At 35.5% G+C, this 22,961-nt stretch overlaps 1 protein-coding gene across 2 annotated transcripts in view; it reads right to left on the bottom strand.

Moving 5' to 3' along the window:
* The window catches only part of LOC149777582 (NADPH oxidoreductase A-like), a 50,947-nt gene that overhangs the window by 7,372 nt on the left and 20,614 nt on the right, over positions 1 to 22,961 (bottom strand). For both annotated transcript variants that reach the window (XM_089942200.1, XM_089942199.1), the window contains exons 6-13: positions 19,968 to 20,166; positions 10,133 to 10,229; positions 8,651 to 8,782; positions 7,627 to 7,766; positions 4,287 to 4,448; positions 2,314 to 2,548; positions 1,496 to 1,582; positions 865 to 989 (exon numbers count right to left, since the gene is read on the bottom strand). In XM_089942200.1, the coding sequence (XP_089798326.1) occupies positions 865 to 989; positions 1,496 to 1,582; positions 2,314 to 2,548; positions 4,287 to 4,448; positions 7,627 to 7,766; positions 8,651 to 8,782; positions 10,133 to 10,229; positions 19,968 to 20,166 (1,177 nt within the window). The remainder of the gene's footprint in view (positions 1 to 864; positions 990 to 1,495; positions 1,583 to 2,313; positions 2,549 to 4,286; positions 4,449 to 7,626; positions 7,767 to 8,650; positions 8,783 to 10,132; positions 10,230 to 19,967; positions 20,167 to 22,961) is intronic.

Raw genomic sequence — 22,961 nt, 5'->3', positions numbered from 1 at the left:
AATATAGTAATTAGTTTTGGTACTTTCAATTCAGATTAAGAATAGCTTTTTCACCCATTGCATATAGTCAGTTTGAGAAACTAGCTGAAATAAATATTGTACGTACAGAACAACCTGCAGTAACAGCTTGTATCCTGTTCCTGCTCATTTTAGTCAAAACTGCACAATGAAGGCGACAGTAATTCCAAGTGTTGTTGTTGTTGTTGTAGGGTTTAATGCCATTTTTCAGCACATGATAGGCTTTACATGACGGCCAGTATTAATGGTGGAGGAAGAACTCAGGAAAACCCCGGAAAGAACCACCAACCCATGAGAAGCTACTGGCAATCTTTCTCACATTCCCACATTGGCCGAATCCGAGACTCGAACCAATTCCACATGTAGTGGTAATTATGCTACAACAGTCAATATATACAAATGCAGACTCTGCCATCATTCTTAATACAGCCAGGTGTCAGTGGACCAGAGATAAAATTATTCCTGGAATATGAAAATGTAGCTTGATCTGAAATACATTATGTTTACCAGGTTGGCAAATTTTGCTTAAAGTTAGTCATTTCACATTTTGTAAGAATGACAACTGACATAGGTTCAATATGAATCAATAGTATGTGTGGGTTTCACCCAAATGAGGAACACAGACTGAAGGTTTTCATGAATTAATGATGCCTACCCAAAGTTGACACAGGATGAAATGCTGTGCACATCAAATTGCTTTGTATAAAATCTTTTATGTGAACTTTTTTATCAGAATTTTTTTTTGTCAGACAGTAACCATGAGATAAAAAAGTGACAGTCACCAAGTACCAGAACAGAAGTGATATAACAGAAAATTCATGAATACTAAATGCATACAGAACGTACCTGATTAATAAGTTTCCAAATCAATGCTTCATCATGAACAAGTAAATGCTGGACATAAACCTTTCTCTCTTGCTCTCTTGAGAAAGCCACGTGTAATGATATCAATTCTTCCTTCTTCCAAGTTTCTGAAAAATGATGTTTTGAGTCTGTGTTAATTTATTTTAAACACCTAAAAACTTGTGGAGAATTATTTTAAACACCTAAAAAAGTGGAGAATAATTTCAAACACATAACAACATGTGAAAGAATTATTTTAAACAACTAAAAATGTGGAGAAATCTCTGCAAATACTTTTTCACTCACCTACAATTTATTAAAGTCACAATAAACAGGAAATTAGAGAAAACTACAACACGTGTTCTATGAAACAAGTATTTTACCTATCAAACATATAGTCATTTTTGACAAAAAATTTGAAAACAAAAGTTTTATTCACATAAAATAAATTTTTCTGCACACTGTTTTAATATGACACTATTTAACCAAGAAAGTCATGAATCTAAAACATCAGAACTAAATTTAAAATAATTAAAATCTATTTCTGACACTAATTATATCATATTACATATTAAAATGGTTTGCATAAAATATATATTACACAGGAGTGCAAAATGGAGGCAAGCAGACTAACCTAGTTCCTGAGAGTAGAGGTAATCATTATCTCTGTGTCTACATCCAAAGTACAGATGTACTTCACCACAGTCTTGTTTGTGAAGAGCTGCAAAACAAAACGTATCCATATGGAAAGTATGCTCGGCATTTACAAAACATTTTCAGCATGAGATTTGGGCACAAAATTGAAGCCCTAACATTAAGTACAATGAACACAAATGAAATGTTTATTGAAAGCATTTTTAAGAAAATGGAAAATATGAGACAATAGAAAATACAAAAGCAATATGCAGAACACAGAATAATGAGAGATAAACAGAAATGGAATGAAACTTGAATACAGTTCATTAATGTATTTGAAAATCTATTTATCTAAATTTCAATCAGTCAAAGGCCCTTTAGCATGACAAGCTAGTATAAGATTTGTTACACTCAATCTTTACATTCTTGTCACAGTAGACATAAAAGATCTACTACCATTTATGTGATGACATCAATGATGGCTGCCTTTGTACCATCATTATAGAAATGACGCAAAATACACCGTAATGTATAAAATCTGTAGACTACAACTATATTTTGTATACTTATTTAAGTTTTGGTTATATTTTAATTTATCATAAATTCAGATTATCTGCACCCTAAATGGCTGTCATTTTGTTCATTTAGTTATCCAGATAACTGATAAATGTGTGAAGAAAAAGTTGTATATTTTGCAGATATTTCATTAGTACATATAATCAATGTTTTATTGAAATGTTTTGTGATCTGCTAAACGTGGGAGACAAAAATGTGGTGTATCATAGAACTAAGATTGTTTGGTCAATCATGACTAACCTCTTTCTTGTATGAAAGCCCTGAAAGGAGCAATGCCAGTGCCTGGACCTATCAGGATGATTGGTATCCGGTGATCGCCTGGAAGTCTGAAGTCAGGATTGCGGCTCATAAAGACAGGACATTTCTCCCCGACTTCCAAGCGATCCTGAAGGAAGGTGGTTGTGACTCCAGTGCGTGGGATTCCTAGTAACTCATACCTCACCACAGCTGCTGTCACACACACTGTTTTACTATCCTTGAATAAACAACCACAATACACAAAGCAACATAATAATAACAAAAAAAACACATTAAGAATGGTGAGAAATTTGATTTTGTAAATCCTGTAAAAACCTATTTTGAAACACCACTACTATCAGAGACACCACCTGTCGTGAGAGATCGGTTAAACTGATTTATATAGTGTTAGGACCGGTCATGAAAGACCAAATGTCTTGGGAGACCATGGTTCTTTGGTAAAAGGGGTGGTCTTTTAAGTCAGTTTCTATTTTTTATCCTGCCACTCCTGCATTTCTTCCCTACCCCATAATGGAGAACAGCCTATAGTGAAAAGAAAAAGGGCATAATGTTTCTGAGAATAGTGTAAGAACAATGATTGGTCAAAATACATTTTTTCCTAGGATGAACATAACTTGCACTTTTAAAAACTGCATATGTAGTTGCATTCACTATCTTCTACTATACAATGCATCAATCTGAACATAAAAAAGGCAATAATTCTTACAATAAAACATAGAAGTACAAAGACTTGTCCAAATGGGAATCTTGCTGAATGTCATTGGTACCAAATCAAAAAGGGCAATAACTCTAACAAAACTCACAGAAGCAAATTGATATGTGCATCTACATAACATTTTCACAACGAGATTGTGTCAAAGACCATATTAAGCAACAATGGCAGATTTCAGGGGAATAATTTGGTCCACATTTTAGCAAAAGAAATCTCTTTGAAGTGGTTTATAAAAAGTCCTCCATACTGTCCTAATCATATTATTTGGTTTCACTCTGTTTTAATCCTACATGGGTTATACAGCTTAGTAATTCATCTACATGGAAGACAAGGTAAGTCAATATACAAGTGAAATTGGTGGAATAGCTTCGGATTTAACCCAGCAGTGATGATGGTAGATACTCAATATTGGCATCACAATGAATATTCAGAATTGGAATTGAATACAGGCTACAAAGTATTTAAATAGTACAATCATGTGTTCCTTTCAGCACTAATCCCTATATCCATGGGAAGACTACTCTTGCTTGACTTCCTTTTAAGGCAAGCAGACAACAATTTAGCTACACTGATGCTAAACAAGCCAAACATGGCTTTAACAGCTTTCTTAGCTTATTTGATTATATCTTTTCATATAACACACCCTAGTGTAATGCTGCCTTTATCATGGTACATCGGATGCGGGAGGTCGTGGGTTTGATCCCCGGCTTGTACTAACAGCTGCCTCGCTTGGCGTTCAACATTAAGAGGTTAGTGTTAGGACTGGTCGGCCTGGTGTCAGGATAATGTGACTGGGTGGGACATCGTGCTACATGTCTGCGGCATGATGCCCCAGTGCTAGACATCACTATAAACTGCCACATTGCAGACATCGTAGCGTTATGACTGAAAAATTGTTAAAGCTACTTTAAAAATCACAATCACATCACATCACATCATGGTACATTTTTAATTTTCCCTAAACAGTATTATAGTAAGAGATCATTGTACCTCAATGTATAACAAGCACACATCTGTGAACAACAGAGATCTAGCATTATCTATTATCTTAAGATCAGTCTTATTAGGATTCAAGCAAATAATGTATAGCATTATCTGCTAGAACAATATGTGACGGAAGAATGGAGTCTTATGATATTTACAGTTTGATCCATCTTACTGTGTGTGTGTGTGTGTGTGTGTGTGTCTGTGTGTGTGTGTGTGTGTGTGTGTATGTGTGTGTGTGTTAGTTATTGATACTAACAATAAGTGGAGATGATGATATTGAATAATATCTTGGTTGTAGAGGCTTCATGCAGCTTAGGATCTGATGATGGGGAAGTGTATGAGAATCATATTCCTCAAGTACATCTGCCACTTGCTTAACACTCAGGTACTCTTTTAGTTGACAGTTTACCTTGGAGACCTGCAAACAGTAATGATAAACATTAAAGGTTTTCTAAGCCAACAAATAAGTTCATAACAATGAATCTTAAACCTGTTTCCAATGCATGAAATAACTGATGAAGCAGGACCTTCCCAGGATGAGATGCAGGGTGAACCAAGAAAAAATGCTCCCCTCTTCCACATTCTCACTAAGGTGGTTGATATCCATTTATATCTGGGTCAACTGTGGTAGTCAAACTACATGTACATCAGATCAGTCTTATTAGGATTCAAGCAAATATTGTATAGCATTATCTGCTAGAACAATCTGTGACGGAAGAATGGAGCCTTGTGATATTTACAGTTTGATCCATCTTACTCTGTGTGTGTGTGTGTGTATGTGTGTGTGTGTGTTATTGATACTAACAATAAGTGGAGATGATGATATTGAATAACTGATGAAGCAGGATCTTCCCAGGATGGAATGCAGAAGGAATCAAGATAAAATGCTCCCCTCATCCACATTCTCACTAAGGTGGTTGATATCCATTTATTTCTGGGTCAACTGTGGTAGTCAAGCTACATGTACATACATTTGAAAGAAAAGACAGGTCAGGTCAGGACAGATCAGGAGTTTTCCAAAATTTGTTAAGGAGTTATGAACCTTAAAAGATTGAGGATTTTTATCAACCTGATTTTTAGCATTCAAATGGAAACAAATTATAACTATTGAACAAATTCATAGTAACTTGTTGCCTTTCATATTCTTGTTATATGTAACACAAGCAATTTCAGCATTTCTTGGATCATTGCTGTGTTAATTTGGTGACAGTCCTCATCATGGTTGATCTTAACACATAGGAGATAATGTACTAATTATGGATCCAGGAAACCCAGCCTGTGCAGGAAGTTCACATGTATAAAGCTATATGCCTTGTTCAATGACAAAACTAGATTTACATTCATAAATGATTTGTAAAACCAAAGAAATCTAGCAAATATAATTTAAATATCACATTAACCTAATCTGGTTCTCTATATATACACTGAGGACATTTACTTGAAATAAGATAACAATATATATATGTATGTATATGCATTTCATTGAGTGGGTGAAGAACTCAGTATTTTCATGAGTATTGTTAGTTAAAACACAGCTGGGGCAGGCTGAGAGTCAAGTGTGTAATTTGCTTGTCTCCTGGCTTTAAAGCAATTGACTGAAAACTGAGAGACTAGCTGTATACACAAGATTTTGTCATACAGTGCATTCAGCTGCATGTAAAAAAAGGGCAATAACTCTGATATAAATGGTAGTAGCAAAGTGATTTGTTCAAATGCACACCTTCATGTGATGACCATAATATTTAGCACATTTCACAGTGATGTGGAAATATGGATGGACAGACATGGCAATTTCTATATACTCCCTGAGAGGTGGCAGTATAAAAATAGTCTGTGAAGAAAAAGCAAACAGAAAATAAAAATCCACATCCTTTAACCTGTATAGCATCAAAAATTTCTAATTTTCTCTCCTGTAATGTAAGAAAACACAGCTTTTACTGATGGGTGCATAGCAAAGTAAAGAGTCACCTCTGTAGGGCTTTAAACAAAAGAACCTGTGTTGACAAATTAACATTTGGAGATGATGGGCATATGGGGGCTATAACTGCTCATATATTATTACATGGAATATCTGAAATTCAATACTCCTTCGACCTTGCAAGAGATATCCTTTAAAAAAATATGAATGTGACTGACATTGTCGTAACTCCATCCAGAATAGAGTAAATCAGAATAATCCATGAAAGAATTATTGCTGTAGGTCTATGAAATAAAGTTCATGTCAAATTGCATCAAAGTTGAATTGTTCTTGATCTGTGTGATTACAAGGAGGAAAATCCCATGTAAAGATATACACTGATTGACAGGGGACATAACTTTGTCTCAAATGGTGTATAAAAGATAAAACCAATAGAAGGATTAATCTAGGTCTATTAAACAATGTTCGTACCAAATGGCATCAGAATAAGTAGAATAGTTCTGGAGCTATATGGATGGCTAATAACATTCCAAGTTTCAATGTGATGGGATGAATTTCCTTAACAAAGGGCATAACTGTGTTCAAAATGGAGTAAAAGAAACAGAACTCAAAAAAGGCACATTTAAGTCTATGAGACAATGTACAAGCCAAAATTGCATCAAGATATATTTTTCAAATGGTTCCTGAGCTATGCTGATTACAAGGTTCTGTTGCAATGGTGACTTAAATCTGATATGAAAATGACAATACATGCAACTCCATTTAATATGGGCGTAAAAAGATGTAACCTTTATAAGACACATCTACACTAATAGACAATTCAATTACTAAATGGCATCCAATTATGTGTAAGGGTTGTGGTGCATTGCCAGTTACAAGTGTGAAAAGACAGAAGGACAGAGGGAAAATGTGATCACTACATTGCTCCTGTATCTCAATGCACAGTCTAAAAACATGAAATTTTACACTCTTACTTCTTTAACTGAAAGTAATGTAACTTTCCAATCATAGTAAATCAAAGCCAAAGTATTTTTAGGTATTTGTGATCAAAGTTACTATATACTGCATATATTCTAGTCCCATATGTGTGAAAGATGCCCACATTTTCACCCACATTACAGTACATAACATTATGAAAGTATTCACATTACATTTGAGCTATCTGTGTAATGCAATAAGGAGCTTCTAAGTGGATTGGATCATATGCTGAAAAGATCTATCAAGATACACTGTGAAATCATGAGTGGTGAATTGGCTCTGCTATTCACAAAGCTCAATTAATGATATTATAAAGCATGGGCTTTTTAATAAAAAATACAATTTCTGAAAGGCCAGCCTTGATGTTTTTACAGCATTGTCCATATCCTGTTTAAGGAGGGTTCTGCACTCTGAAAAATACAGGCAGTGCCAATTCCCCCCTTGGGTGCAATACGTCTTTTTGGGAGAGAGGGGCCGCCTAATCCTATATGTCTGGAAGTTTAACACTTGGCATATGACAATATTCAACATGTGATTTTTGGACATCATTAGCCCTATTTTTCACCTTAAGAGCAAACATGGTCCTGAATGCACCAACAGAGAGGGTGCACTCAAAAGGGACTTTGTTGCATTTAAAATGCCTTAAAAGGCAACTAGTACCCTGCCCTGATTTGTGGACTGGGGGCAACATCAGACTTACCCCTTCCCTAAGAAGCTTAGCCAGGCTGATCTTCTGTTTGGAGTCCTTCAAATTGTCTTGTAAAGCGAGCAGTAGATCAGTCTTGACATTCTTTAAATCATAGTACTTCATCAGGGCTTGCCGAAGGTTAATTTGTTTCTCTGTAAGGCACATAATACAAAATGAAAGCATTGTAATACAACCTATTTTAGTTTATTTGGCTTCTAATTAATTTCATTCCACTTATTATGGCATCCAAAAAATGAAACCATTTTAAAGGGTCTTAAAAAATGAATCTGTTCAACTGATTACAAGTTTAAGGTAAGAAAATTGGCTAATTTTAGGTTTGGTGTACTTTTATCTTTTGAATTTCAAAATGTTTATCTTTTAAAAGTAGCCAAAAATATAAATTTTTATCAACGTTATATGATGGCTAGCACATTAAAATAATATTTTTCTTTTTTTTTAAATATGCATGAACAGGAATGTCTAAATCATCTTATAACATTCATAAAAACTTGTCTGTAATTGTATAGCAGGATATATGTTCAATAAAACCATGTCAGTTATTTTTTAAGAAACATTTTGTTATATCTGTTTTAAGTATTTAGACTGATTTCAATTTTAGAATATGACAAATCTTAAATTTAAATCCTTATAATTTCAAATCTAAGTCATAGGTAATACTGTATGACCCTTCAGTAGATGTAATGTGATGTGATATTGGGAATACTCCCCGTCTATAGATGACATGAGTAACACTGTATGCCCCCTCCATTGTTGCAGCAAGAGGCACAAAAACAAAAATATAAATGCAATGTAATTTTACATGTAAATAATTTCATATTTCTCCACCAATGTTGAGTTAACTGACAGTATGTCAGTCACATAAATGTGTCATGATGTATGCTGTGTGCTTTCTTTTAAAAATCCACAAGATCATAATACTTTGATAACTCTGTGGCAACCCAAAAATATTGATAGTTTCATCTCACTATCTGCTAATGTAGGTAAGACAACCAAGGAATGAACTTGTCTGACTCACCTAACTGGTTTTCATCGACTTTGTAGGCCCAGTCTGGGATGTAGACTGGCTCACTATCTCTGCACTTCATACATTTCAGGAGCCAGTCTACCTCAGATTCATTGTTTTGGGGATGGATACCAACAGCATCACCTGCATATATGCAATGAACTAAATTTGCTAAAGTTTATTTTACTTAAATGACTTATTCCATTAAATATTGTACATACAAATCATCATTTCAATAATTAAATATTGCATAATTAAATTCATTATCCCTGTATCTAGAGGACCTTACATGAGTGTTTATTTAACATAAAATTCATTAAATTACTCAACAATGTTTCGTACTAACTGTGTGAATTTAATGTTGGCGTTGCTGATATTTATTGTTTTAGGTAAAGGATGTAAATGAGAAAGTCTTTGTGTTGTGATCAGAATGGCCTCAGTTTTATCATCATTCATCTGCAGCTTGTTACAAGTCATCCATGATTTCACATCAGAAATGCACTTCTCTACACCCTGGATGGTAGCATCAACTTCAGTTGGGTGGCTAGATTTGTATATTTGCGTGTCATCAGCGTACAATTGATGAGACACTGGATGATAATCTATGACACTTGAGAGCGACTGAGTGTACAGAATGAAGAGAACAGGTCCAAGAACAGACCCCTGTGGAACACCACACCATAGATCAACTGGGTTGGAGTGTATTCCATTTGCAGATACATGAGTGTTTATTTAACATAAAATTCATTAAATTACTCAACAAGTTTCATAAATTTCATTAGAAATGAGCATAAATTTAAGAGCCTATTAATTGCAAGAGAAAGATACTGTTTTTACTTTACCAAACAGCATAATAGTGTAGAGAAATGATTATGAAATATATTTAGATGTCTCAGTCATTACACCTTTCCTTTACATGACATTGTGACATCAGCTGTGACATCATGAGGTGTTATCACACATGTAACATATTCAAAAATTATGACATTAGTAACAAAGTAATAATGTGATAAAAATTAATTATGAACAGTGTTCTGTTGGCACTTATCAATATTTTCAGACAGGCTAAAATACGAAATAAAATTTGTTTTAGAACCCCTCAGAATTGCACCCTCTATGAGCCCTAACATATTTCTTTGAAAATGTCCTCTTTTCCAAATTGATAAAGGACCCATGATCAATAAATGGTAGCAAATACCACATCTTTACAGTGGTTTTTTTTATTTCTAGGCAGAATAAGCATGATACCCCCTTTGTAAGAACACCTGGGACGTGATGTTGGGTATCAGAACTTTTGATCTACCATCTTGTAACACATCTCATTAGAAAGTTTTCTGTATGTAAGTTTACTAACAGTAATGTTTCATAACTATAATGAACATTTCAAAGACACTAAAGTTGCACCTTTTTATTTCTCTCAGTTGCCTTTCTTGTCTGAGCAGCTTTGATTTCTCACATTTGAGTGTTAAAGTGATTAGAGTATTTGTAGTGTACCTGATGTCCATGTCAAGCCACTGCCAGTAATATCAAGTTCACAATGTATGGTCTCTTTGTCACCTGGCCTTTGATATGATGTCAGCAGTCTCTTCACCTACAAGTAATGAAATAAGAGCCATCTGTTCTCTTTTTAAATTTAACTCTGTCTATGCCCACTGAATGAGGGTGTTTACAACTACTGAATGAAGGTGTATACACATACTGAATGAGTATCTACACATATTTAATGAGGGTGTCTACACCCACTGAATGAGGGTGTCTACACCCACTGAATGAGGGTGTTTACACCCATTAAATGAGAGTGATGATATTTCAAATGACATTGGACTAGGATGAGCAGATAACTGTGAAAGTTCTGGGTCCTGGTTGTAACCCTGGAATGTGAGAAATGGCTTAGCTAATGTTGTGAAAACTTGTAGCCTGACCCCTTTTGCATAATTTAGCAAATAAATTATCTTTAAACCAACCCTAGAGTATAAAAGTAACATTTTTATGTGTAACATGGACTCTTGCTCATACCCTGTACTCTTTACCAACAGAAAGAGTGAGATTATATTTATTAAAATGTGTTACAAGGAAGAGTAGATGACACTGAAGGTATGGGATTTTGGATACACCTCCTTTTAAACAGAGGTGTAGATGTTTGCAAGAGTTTACGTCTCAACTTCATTTCTATTTTGGCTGTAATGACTGTTGAAACATAAGAATCATCCTGTAGTCAGCAAAGGCATTAAAGGATGTATAGTTTCATATCTGGTCTGTTCCAGCTAAAGATATAGGGACCCAATGAAGGCAATTTGTTGATGTGGAGTAGTCTCCCCTACAAGCAATTTAGAAATCATGTACTGTTCTCATCTGAACTCTTTCAGGAATCAGAGTACCCTGGAATATATGTTTCAGAAAGTGACTTCCCTGGGTAACATGCATGTTTAAAGAGAATGGTTCTTAGATTTATATTTCAAAATTTTACATGTGGTATTCTGGGTTTTCTTACCCCACATTACTCAACTTCTTTATGGGATACATTTGAGATTAACCTGTAATTGCTAATTCCAAATTGTACATTTTAAAATATATGATTGATTATACTGAAGAAACAGCCTACGTGAGTTGAAAAATGGCTCAACATAATTTAATTTGAAACTAATTTTTGGGCAGAGTAGAGAATTTTCATATAATTATAAAACAAATGCATTTGCTACAATAAAAACCCAACAAAACACTAGTCTACGAAATTAATGCCACATACTGTACTTTCAACAAAGTCTTTATGCAGACAATTTGATGAAATTCTGATTAGTATTAAGATGCATACATTTGCTTCTAGTTCAGTCTCAAAACTTATCCATGAATCAAGCTAGTCCTATTAATGAACATATCAATTATATTAGTAAGTTTTTCTTGCTGAAAGTTTAATACATAGCAAGGGTTATTTTAAAAGTGTGTATTAGAATATTTATCTCTGTACTTCTGGTGAAAAAAAACAGGGATTGTTATCTGCACAGTTCCAATCCTATCTGGCTGAAATTTTATCCATTCTACCATCTGTTAGTAATGTGATGTATTTCCTAGTATACAGATGAATTTACAAACTAGTTACTCTGGGATATGATTTGGGGAGGTCTGCAGATGTCCAAAATGGTTTCAGAATTTTTTATATGAATCCCTGTCATAGTCTTGGAGAAGGGGTGGGTGGGTAAATCTTTAACAAAAAATCTCCAGCAATTTCTTAAGTATGGGAGATATTGATACGAATGTTGGCATGAACAATCATCAATGTCAGGGCTATATCATATGTACACCACTCCCTTGATAAACTCGCGCCATGACACCTCATGAACTCGCTTATAGCATGGGGTCAGGCATAGATCCCATTTTTCAAACCAGAAAATACCAAAAAATATATTCCTATTTTTTGAACTTGAAGAAAATCATGATCAAAATTGGCAACGGAAATTGATATATCGCTCATTTTATTGTCGAAAATGGTAGATAGGACCTGGAAAATTTAATCAACATTATCAAATATCAACTTTAAAAAGAAGTCATAATTTTTTTTACATTTTCTTTCCAAATGACATTCTTAATACACCGTAATTAACGATACTCAAGGAAATTTTGATCGATGATAATGTCACTTGCACCTAGTGGAGACAGTACTTTGATTAATAAATACCAAAATTAAATAATTTTTTGTATCAATTGAAATTTGTTCCATCTTTTAGTTCCTTTTAAGTGTAATCATCATAAATGCAATGTCTCCTGTTGAAATAAACCGTAAAATGTGTCAATCTACCATAACAGCTCTGTCTGTGAGCGTTTCACTGAATACATAATTAGTTGCTGACCGTGTTTTGATATCAGACTAGCGGAAACATTTATTGTTTTGCTGCACTAAATAAAAAGCAAGCCTCCTTTTCTATTACATCTTTTGCATCTAATTAAGGAGGTGGAATAAACCCAAAATTTAAAAGGCATACAAATCCTACAAGCTTAAGAACCAGCACCTCTGGTTGTATGTCGGGTAACTCTTTTCAGTTGATCAATCAAACACTGTTGTAAATGTTATTGTGTACATATTCCACTTAAACTACCTTAAATTAACCTACTCAATCATAACTGTGATTAAAGATAGCAACGCAACCAAGCAAAATGAGGACTTCATAAAATAAAGTGCTTTGTTTCACAGATACAGGCCATTGTGGGAAAACAATTTTCATAGAATTCCTGAATTTGCACATCGATATATTTTCAAGGATGCTAAGAAGTTTCACTGTTACTTGCAATGAAATCATGGCATCATTATTTTATTAACTGAACATTAAAAAAATTCAGTATAGATGCAGACAACTGTCTCATGAAATGTTGGGGTTATTTTATAAAAAAGAATCTTGTTTGGTTGTTTCTTAATAGTCTGGTTCCTGGCTTCGAAAACTCCTTGTTTCAACAAACTTGTTATACACCACTCTGGGAACCAGACTAATCAACAAAAACAAAAAGACGTTATGTAATACACGAATGTTTTCGCGTGCTGTGTTGGTTGTTGAAACCAGTTGGAAACATGTTATCAATCTTTCAGATGCTGGACATTTTAAAAATAAATGTGATTTATACAGAATAACAAAGAACTTCATCATAAAAAGTGCTTTATTGCCAATTATTCTCGATGTGATTATAAAATGAGGATTCAGTCAGTAAACAGTCTATTACCCCCCCCCCCCCCCATCAACCCCGTGGTTCTCTGGATGTCTTTTGTCTAGCTGATTTTTGGGAGGTCCCTCTGTAACTCGCACCCTCGCTTATAGTGCAGCATATGTTTTTGGACCCCAATGTGCGTGAGTTATCGAGGGAGAGGTGTAACAGGTTTTTGGATTACACCCTTGGGTCTTGCCCCATTGGTAGAGAAACATTAACCCTCGGGTCATTAGTCTCCATTGAGATTCTCACCTTATAACCATATATAAATTGAAAGGACACGAGGAGAAGAAGTCAGCCATGTACTCAGTACAGACCCAGTGTCATGACCATGGGGTACTGGACTCGACCCTGGGTCAAAACTTGGAAAGTGTTCAGACTCCCGTCCTATAACAAGTATGGGTTTTTAGGGGCATGAAGAGAAATAAGACATAAATCTAATATAGACTCCAGTCCTATAACAAGTATGGGTTTTTAGGGGCCTGAAGAGAAATAAGACATAAATCTAATATAGACTCCAGTCCTATAACAAGTATGGGTTTTTAGGGGCCTGAAGAGAAATAAGACATAAATCTAATATAGACTCCAGTCCTATAACAAGTATGGGTTTTTAGGGGCCTGAAGAGAAATAAGACATAAATCTAATATAGACTCCAGTCCTATAACAAGTATGGGTTTTTAGGGGCCTGAAGAGAAATAAGACATAAATCTAATATAGACTCCAGTCCTATAACAAGTATGGGTTTTTAGGGGCATGAAGAGAAATAAGACATAAATCTAATATAGACTCCAGTCCTATAACAAGTATGGGTTTTTAGGGGCCTGAAGAGAAATAAGACATAAATCTAATATAGACTCCAGTCCTATAACAAGTATGGGTTTTTAGGGGCCTGAAGAGAAATAAGACATAAATCTAATATAGACTCCAGTCCTATAACAAGTATGGGTTTTTAGGGGCCTGAAGAGAAATAAGACATAAATCTAATATAGACTCCAGTCCTATAACAAGTATGGGTTTTTAGGGGCCTGAAGAGAAATAAGACATAAATCTAATATAGACTCCAGTCCTATAACAAGTATGGGTTTTTAGGGGCCTGAAGAGAAATAAGACATAAATCTAATATAGACTCCAGTCCTATAACAAGTATGGGTTTTTAGGGGCCTGAAGAGAAATAAGACATAAATCTAATATAGACTCCAGTCCTATAACAAGTATGGGTTTTTAGGGGCATGAAGAGAAATAAGACATAAATCTAATATAGACTCCAGTCCTATAACAAGTATGGGTTTTTAGGGGCCTGAAGAGAAATAAGACATAAATCTAATATAGACTCCAGTCCTATAACAAGTATGGGTTTTTAGGGGCCTGAAGAGAAATAAGACATAAATCTAATATAGACTCCAGTCCTATAACAAGTATGGGTTTTTAGGGGCCTGAAGAGAAATAAGACATAAATCTAATATAGACTCCAGTCCTATAACAAGTACGGGTTTTTAGGGGCATGAAGAGAAATAAGACATAAATCTAATATAGACTCCAGGTCATTCTCATCGGATGTGAGGTAAGTACCTGGGTCATAATTTAAAAACTGTTAAAAATTTCCATCTTACAAAAATGAATACAAATAATATGCATGAGGACATCATGTACTTGTGCACCCAGCTAAGACCTTGGGTTATGTCCCTTGAGTATGACACTTCCTCTTGGTTCACAACCTGGACACTATAAAGATTCCCATTTATAGCAATATATACACAAAATGGACATGAAAAGACAAATACTTTGACAGTGTTGCAACACTGGCCTCTGGTCAAGCCAGGCTCCTAGTGGCATAGTTTGGAAGTATGGTTAAATGTAATGGTGTGCCAATGACCCAATTCTAGTTTTTATATTGAATTTTAAAAAATAACCATGTTTCATGACTGTGCTGTGTCACCAATCTGTCAATGAATACACAATGATTTGCATACTGATTGCCACACAACAGGTCTACCAAACTACTATACCAGGATTAAATATATATCATAATAGACAACCAGTCTAAAACATATTACACAATGACTTGCATGTGGTTTGCTCTTTAAAAAATGTCTGCCAGTAATATACCAGAATTATTAATATCCAGAAACTGGAAACCAGTCAATCAATTAATTCAAAATGAGTTGCATGTGGTTTGCTATGCAATATGTCTGCCTCTACAATACCAGAATTACCAATATGCATTAACTGACCACAAGAAAAAGACACAAGTACAATGAGCACACTGTTGAATGAGAACACAAGCACAATGAGTACACTGTTGAATGAAGACACAAGTACAATGAGTACGCTGTTGAATGAAGACACAAGCACAATGAGTACACTGTTAAATGAAGGCATAAGTACAATGGGTACACTGTTGAATGAAGACACAAGCACAATGAGCACATTGTCGAATGAGGATACAAGCACAATGAGAACACTGTTGAATGAAGATACAAACACAATGAGAACACCGTTGAATGAAGATACAATCACAATGAGAACACCACTGAATGAAGACACCATCCAATATGAGAACACAATTAAACGAAGACACAAGTACAATGAGCACACTGTTGAATGAAGACACAAGCACAATGAAAACACTGTTGAATGAAGATACAAGCACAATGAGAACAGTGTTGAATGAAGAAACCATCCAATATGAGAACACAATTGAATGAAGAAACAAGTACAATGAGCACACTGTTGAATGAAGACACAAGCATGATGAGAACACTGTTGAATGAAGATACAAGTACAATGAGTACACTGCTGAATGAAGACACACACACAATGAGTACACTGTTGAATGAAGACACAAGCACAATGAGTACACTGTTGAATGAAGACACAAGCACAATGAGTACACTGTTAAATGAAGGCACAAATACAATGAGTACACTGTTGAATGAAGACACAAGCACAATGAGAACCTGTTGAATGAAGATACAAGCACAATGAGCAAATTGTTGAATGAAGATACAAGCACAATGAGCACATTATTGAATGAAGATACAAGCACAATGAGAACACTGTTGAATGAAGATACAAGCACAATGAGAACACCATTTAATGAAGATACAATCACAATGAGAACACTGTTGAATGAAGACACCATCCAATATGAGAACATAACTGAATGAAGACACAAGTACAATGAGCACACTGTTGAATGAAGACACAAGCATAATGAGAACACTGTTGAATAAGATACAAGCACAATGAGAACACTGTTGAATGAAGACACAAGTACAATGAGAACACTGTTTAATGAAGACACAAGTACAATGAGTACAATGTAGAATGAAGACACAAGTACAACTATTATGTTAGATATATTGATACCTACATAAAACATGTACAAAATTCTATGACTTTTAAGTGACTAATGCATATTTTTTTGTGCACGGACTTTATTGCTGAAATTTCTTGCCATATTTTAATCAGCCATGTGCAAGGAGTATGCCATATCCATTTATTGTCAAATTTCTCTTTTGGGGGCACCTTGCAGTGTATAGGAAGTCGCATTGTTTTAAAGAGTAACTCCACACTTGGGCCAAGTCGCATCAGGCCAAGTCTTTAGTTATGCCTCCTCTGAGTTAATTCAGTATTAATAATGGATCTTATGGTTGTCATTATATTTGTTGCTATCATGTTGCTCCGATCATCCTGAATCTACAACAATCTGTCCATTCTGTTCAAATACCAGGTAACTATGGTCTCTGTTATTGTAATTGAATATTGCACTTAGGACAAGAACATATGTCTAGCTCTCAAGGTCACTGATGGCTTTCTCTCTCTCGACCTTGAATCTAGCAGATGTCATCACAGGATATTTTGCTGCTTGCTTTCATGCTGCTCCTAGCATTCTGCATCACAGCAACTATTTAGTTCCATGAACAGATAACCATGGTCTTATTTTGGAAGCAATTCCATAATGCCCCTAAAACAAGTATATACACGCATTTCATATTCTGGTCAGCTGTGCCCAGACTGCACAATAGCTGAATGTTCGACTCAAGCATCTTCGACATACTTCAAAGAAACCCCCTGTTCTACAGTGAATGAAAGCACTAACAACTGATTGACAAATAAACAAAGGCCTTTTCTTGTTATAACTACCAATGCCTAAAATGGGTGGGAATTTATGTTAACAGTTCAAATGTGGTCTCAAGCTACCATACATGTGATAACTATTTCCCATATTTTATATTCCACCTTATTTCCTTATTGTTTACTCATATATGCATATAACACTGCTTACAGAATAACATATTTATTCTGAATTAGTTGTGGGGGGGCACATATGCTCTGTGATATGTTTCTTCATTCCTTCTTTTAATTTAATGATGGTAATCAATGCTTATATATGTGGTACATAAATGCCAGGTGTTGACTTGGGTAAGTTTCATTTGTAGGAATGCTGATCCTAGTTTGCTTCTCAAGAAAAAATCTACAGCATTCAGTGATCATTTGTGGGAATTAGGAAGCATTTCACTATAAGCAAGGCATGTAAAGCATGGCAAAAACAAATTTCAGAACTCCTGGTTGATGGAGATGTACTTTGTGAAGCTAGCCATACAAATGTGGGGGGGGGGCATTTAATTCCTAATGCATGACTTTGATGGTCGCATTATATGTAAATTATCTTATATTGCAAAGTATGATCGTAGATTTTAGTAATAAAATGTCATTAACTAAAGTTCCTTACATAACTATTATTTGGAAAATAATATACATAATGCTTACAGAATAACATATTTATTCTGAATTAGTTGTGGGGGGGCACATATGCTCTGTGATATGTTTCTTCATTCCTTCTTTTAATTTAATGATGGTAATCAGTGCTTATATATATGGTACATAAATGCCAGGTGTTGACTTGTGTAAGTTTCATTTGTAGGAATGCTGATCCTAGTTTGCTTCTCAAGAAAAAATCTACAGCATTCAGTGATCATTTGTGGGAATTAGGAAGCATTTCACTATAAGCAAGGCATGTAAAGCATGGCAAAAATAAATTTCAGAACTCCTGGTTGATGGAGATGTACTTTGTGAAGCTAGCCATACAAATGTGGGGGGGGCATTTAATTCCTAATGCATGACTTTGATGGTCGCATTATATGTAAATTATCTTATATTGCAAAGTATGATCGTAGATTTTAGTAATAAAATGTCATTAACTAAAGTTCCTTACATAACTATTATTTGGAAAATAATATACATAACACAGATTTGCTTAATACCTGATGTTTTTATTCAAAAATTTGAGAGAGAGAGAGAGAGAGAGAGAGAGAGAGAGAGACTGTAGATGTCAGGAAAGTAGATATTTTACATTTGATAATGCATTTATTTCAGGTGACAACAATCATACCTATGCACTAATGGTAATGTTGGATGCAAAGATCATGGAAGTAGTGCAAAACTGCAAAACAGTCATGGAATGATTTATTTTGTAATATTACGGCTGTATTGCTTGTTGCCAATAAAGTAATAACTATTCCAGCTTTTTTAATTTTCATTGCCTATTACATTAATAGACTCGGGCTCTGCCAATGTGGGTATGTGAGAAAGCTTGCTGGTAGCTCCTCGTGAGTCGGTGGTTCTTCCAGGGTTTTCCCAGGTTCTTCCTCCACCATTAACACTGACCACCATGTTTAGCCTATGTCATGTGCTGAAAATGTTGTTAAACCCTATAACAACAACAACAACATTAAAATACTTGGTAAAATATTCACTACTTGTTCTGGCAACATTTTTTTAAAATTGGCGACAAAATATTGAGGTTGGCCATTTTTTGGGCGAAAACTTTTTAAAAGCCAGGACCATCCCTGATTTAGTTCCACAAACAGATAACCATGGTCTTATTTTGGAGGCAATTCCATAACAAAAACAACTATATACACGCAGCGCTTAAGGTTACCGGTGAATTTCATCCTCTCAAAATTCTGAATCTAGAACACTGTGCAAGGTCAAAAGGCACCTCAAGTTATAGGTAGTGAATCATTATATCTCATGTCCTATCTCTGTCTAAATTACACAGATCATTAATTCAAATGTTTCTGAAAAAATTCATTGCCTTGGACAATAATATTTTCTTGTGCCCATTGGATTACAAAAACCAAAATACAGTATTTGTTACTAATTATTTGCATGTCTGAAGGTTTCACTTCGTACCATTTTAGCTTGATTTGTATCATGTAACCTGCATTTTTATCAGACTTCTGAATCAATACTTCTGCTATCTACACACAGTATTTATTTAAATTTTTCATCTTTTTGTGGGGAGCAGTTTGGTACTGTCATATTGTTGCTGTTGGTGGGGGGAGGGGGAAGGGTAGAAACTCCACACTTAGACTGGTTACGGTAGCCCAATTCTTGAGTTATGCCCTGAATTCAGGAACTTTAACTAATTCAATATTAACATTCCAAATTTATCTGATGGTGGATCTTAATCATTTTATACCAGGATGCTTTCTGAAACTGGTCCATATATTATTTTTGAGATGTTGACAATATCAAGTGGTAACAGACACTAGAAAATGTAAGTTGGACATAGGACCATTCTATATCTGCTTGAACTGTATTAGTCTAGGGGATCTAGAGAGAGCTTACTTTGAGTGTGGCCATGAAGGGTCTGTGTCTGTTATAACCTTCCTCTTCATGCTTCAACCTCAGATAATCCAGATTGACCCTAAGGTCAGCTGAGGTCAGAAAGTTAATAAACTTACTGATCCAGCTGTTAATTGCTGACCAGTCCTCCATGTCTACATCTTGTCTTGGAATTATACTCTCTCCTCCCATTTGCAGCAGTCTAGAAAACAAGCAAATAGTTAGGAATGGTATTTTCATTCAGTTGTCTCTGAACATATTGTCTGTCTAAAAGTGTTGAAAAATGTAGTTGGAATGATGTATAATAAAGAATATGACATATTTTATTAAAATATGTGCATTAGTTAACATTAAGATCTTACCTGGTGTAAAATATTATAGATACACAGGGATAGAAGTTAAATTTGAAAATTACTTGTCCATTTGGCTAGAGGGTGGTGAAATTCATTTGCCCAAAAGTACTGGTCATTTGTCCTAGGAATCTGCATATCAAATTTTTTAGCTGCTATATGTAATGTGAAGTAACACGAAAGTTGAATGTTTTGCAAATGACCATGTTATCTTCTAATAGCAGTTCATTATTTTTGATGTTTAAAAATCTTGAAAACTTAATGAATGCTACAACTGGTTATCGTAATGACTAGTAGTTTACAGGTGATAATTTTCCTTGCATGCAGCAACCAGTGTATCAATCCTTGCCGGACTGCTCTGGTGGCTTAGTGGTTAAAGTGTCCACCTCAGATGTGGGAGGTAGTGGATTTGATCCCTGGCCGAGACATATCAAAGACTTATAAAAATGGTACTAACAGCTGCCTCGCTTGGCACTCAGCATTAAGAGGTTAGTGTTAGGACTGGTCAGCCTGGTGTCAGGATAATGTGACTGGGTGGGACATCATGTTACATGTCTGCGACATGATGCCCCAGTGCTAGACATCACTATAAACTGCCACACTGCAGACATCGTAGCGATATCATAGCAGATATCGTAGTGATATGACTGAAAAATTGTTAAAGCTATGTTAAAAATCTAACTCTCTCTCTCACACACACACACACAATCCTTGCTCCCAATACCCTCAAGGTGACAAAACTTTTTTCTTGAATTACACGAATCCATTTTGTGTGTGGGGACCAAGGTACTTACAGAAATACTGTGAATTCACTTTAAAGAAAGGGCCCAGACAAGCATCTTCTGTGTCATTTTGGTTACTATGACTATGAATATGACAGTTTATGCATTCATAGCAGAGATACTGTATTTACAAATGATTATTACAAACATAAACAAGGAGAGGCAAAAATTGGTCAAGACACACATGTCCTTCAGGAAAGAAAGCAATTTTTTTAATAGTAAATTACAATTCTCTGTGAATACTTACCCCATCACAATAATGTAAAGTAAATAAACTTACTATCTCATAAACCCAATTCTCCCCCAAAAATATAAATGGTCTCTCCTATCTATCTCATAGAGATAAAAGGCAGTAGCTCCTTCACATTACCTCCCTTTGCCACTGTTGCTAGTTTTAACCTGAATGATATATCAATGATGACACTGACATGGTGGGGAGGTTTGGCAATTGGTAAGTATTCTCTGAGAAACAGAATTTACCGAAAATTTTCTTTCCCCAGTCTTGCTGATTACAATAATGATATGTTTCAGACTTCAGAGTAACTTAAGCATATAACTCAATTCAGCCACAATGATAGGGCTTGAGGGGTGATATCAGCTTTCCTGATATTTACCACGAAAAAGAGTCGTTTTATTTTTCCATGAAAACTCAATGATGTAGATATGTTTGAGGACATGGCCAGGATCTTGAATGGTCACTTCTCTTGATGAATCTATTGAAGACTGAGCATATGACGATTCTCTGATTGCTTGCTGATGGCAGCCTTCTTGGCTACAGAGCATGGTCACATCATTATGATCAATGACCACCTGTTTTGAATTGGAGATAGTTCAGGCTGACTGAAAGTGCATGTAACTCACTCACCCTGCATGCCGATGCTACGGCTACCAGAAAAAATGTTTTGTAGCATAGTAGCTTCAGTGAGGTTCTGGCTAAAGGCTTGAACTTATCTGAATTGAGCCAAGACAAACCCAAGAAAGATTCCATTTTGGAACAGTGTTAGGGATTTTAGTCTATTCAAAATTGCCAAGCAGGTATGATACATCTTTATTATGATTGATATCCCCTCTGCCACGACATCTGAAAGTATATCATGGAATAGTAGCCTTTCATGGTAATCGGGAATAGCTTTTTCTCCTCATACAGCCAGAGAAAAAATGTCAGCCACATGAGGAACTGAACCACTCAACGGGACCCTGTTGGTGACCGTGCACCAGTCCCTGAATACATGTCACTTTCCTTTATAAGCTTTCAAACTGCTGGTCTGTCTTGATGACAAGATTCTCCTCTAATCTAATGCTAAGTTTCTTTCCTTTGCAAGGCTCAACTGACGAGAGCTAGGCATGAATGAGTCATTCTGAACAGGAATTGAATATCTGTGATAGCAGCTGTTTGAGAAGATAGCTTGGCTACAGTCTTCCTGGGCAAATCAATTGCCAAATGAAGAAGGTTGTTGAACCTGGTCTTCTCTAATCTGAGAGTGGCTATCAGAATCAGTCTGCAGTTCTGATCCATCAACTTCTGCATTACTTTTTATACCAAGACCATGGGTGGGTAGGCAAAGGTCCACAGTCCTTCGCAACTGACTGAAAATGCATGTTTTTGGATCCAGAATTGCAGAGATGAAGGTGGAAAATTTCTGATTCCATCCTATCTTCCGATGCCCCTAAGGCATGCAAATCCAATAAAAGACTGATTGATGGATGGACCATTTGGTATGAATCATCTACCCCTTTCTTGGCAGAGAGTTGGCCAGGACATTGAGTCAGCCAGTAATGTGTCTGATTTGAATGTTCAGCTGGAAGCACCAAACTGGAAGATGCCAAACCAAAATCTACAGATCAGGTGATTTGGTTTCCCTAAG

This window comes from Sinohyriopsis cumingii, chromosome 18, assembly GCF_028554795.1.
Source record: "Sinohyriopsis cumingii isolate HCF-2022 chromosome 18, ASM2855479v2, whole genome shotgun sequence".
Taxonomy (NCBI): Eukaryota; Metazoa; Mollusca; class Bivalvia; order Unionida; family Unionidae; genus Sinohyriopsis; species Sinohyriopsis cumingii.
The sequence above is the reverse complement of the archived record's forward strand: the minus strand, read 5'-3'. Positions and strand labels throughout refer to the sequence as shown.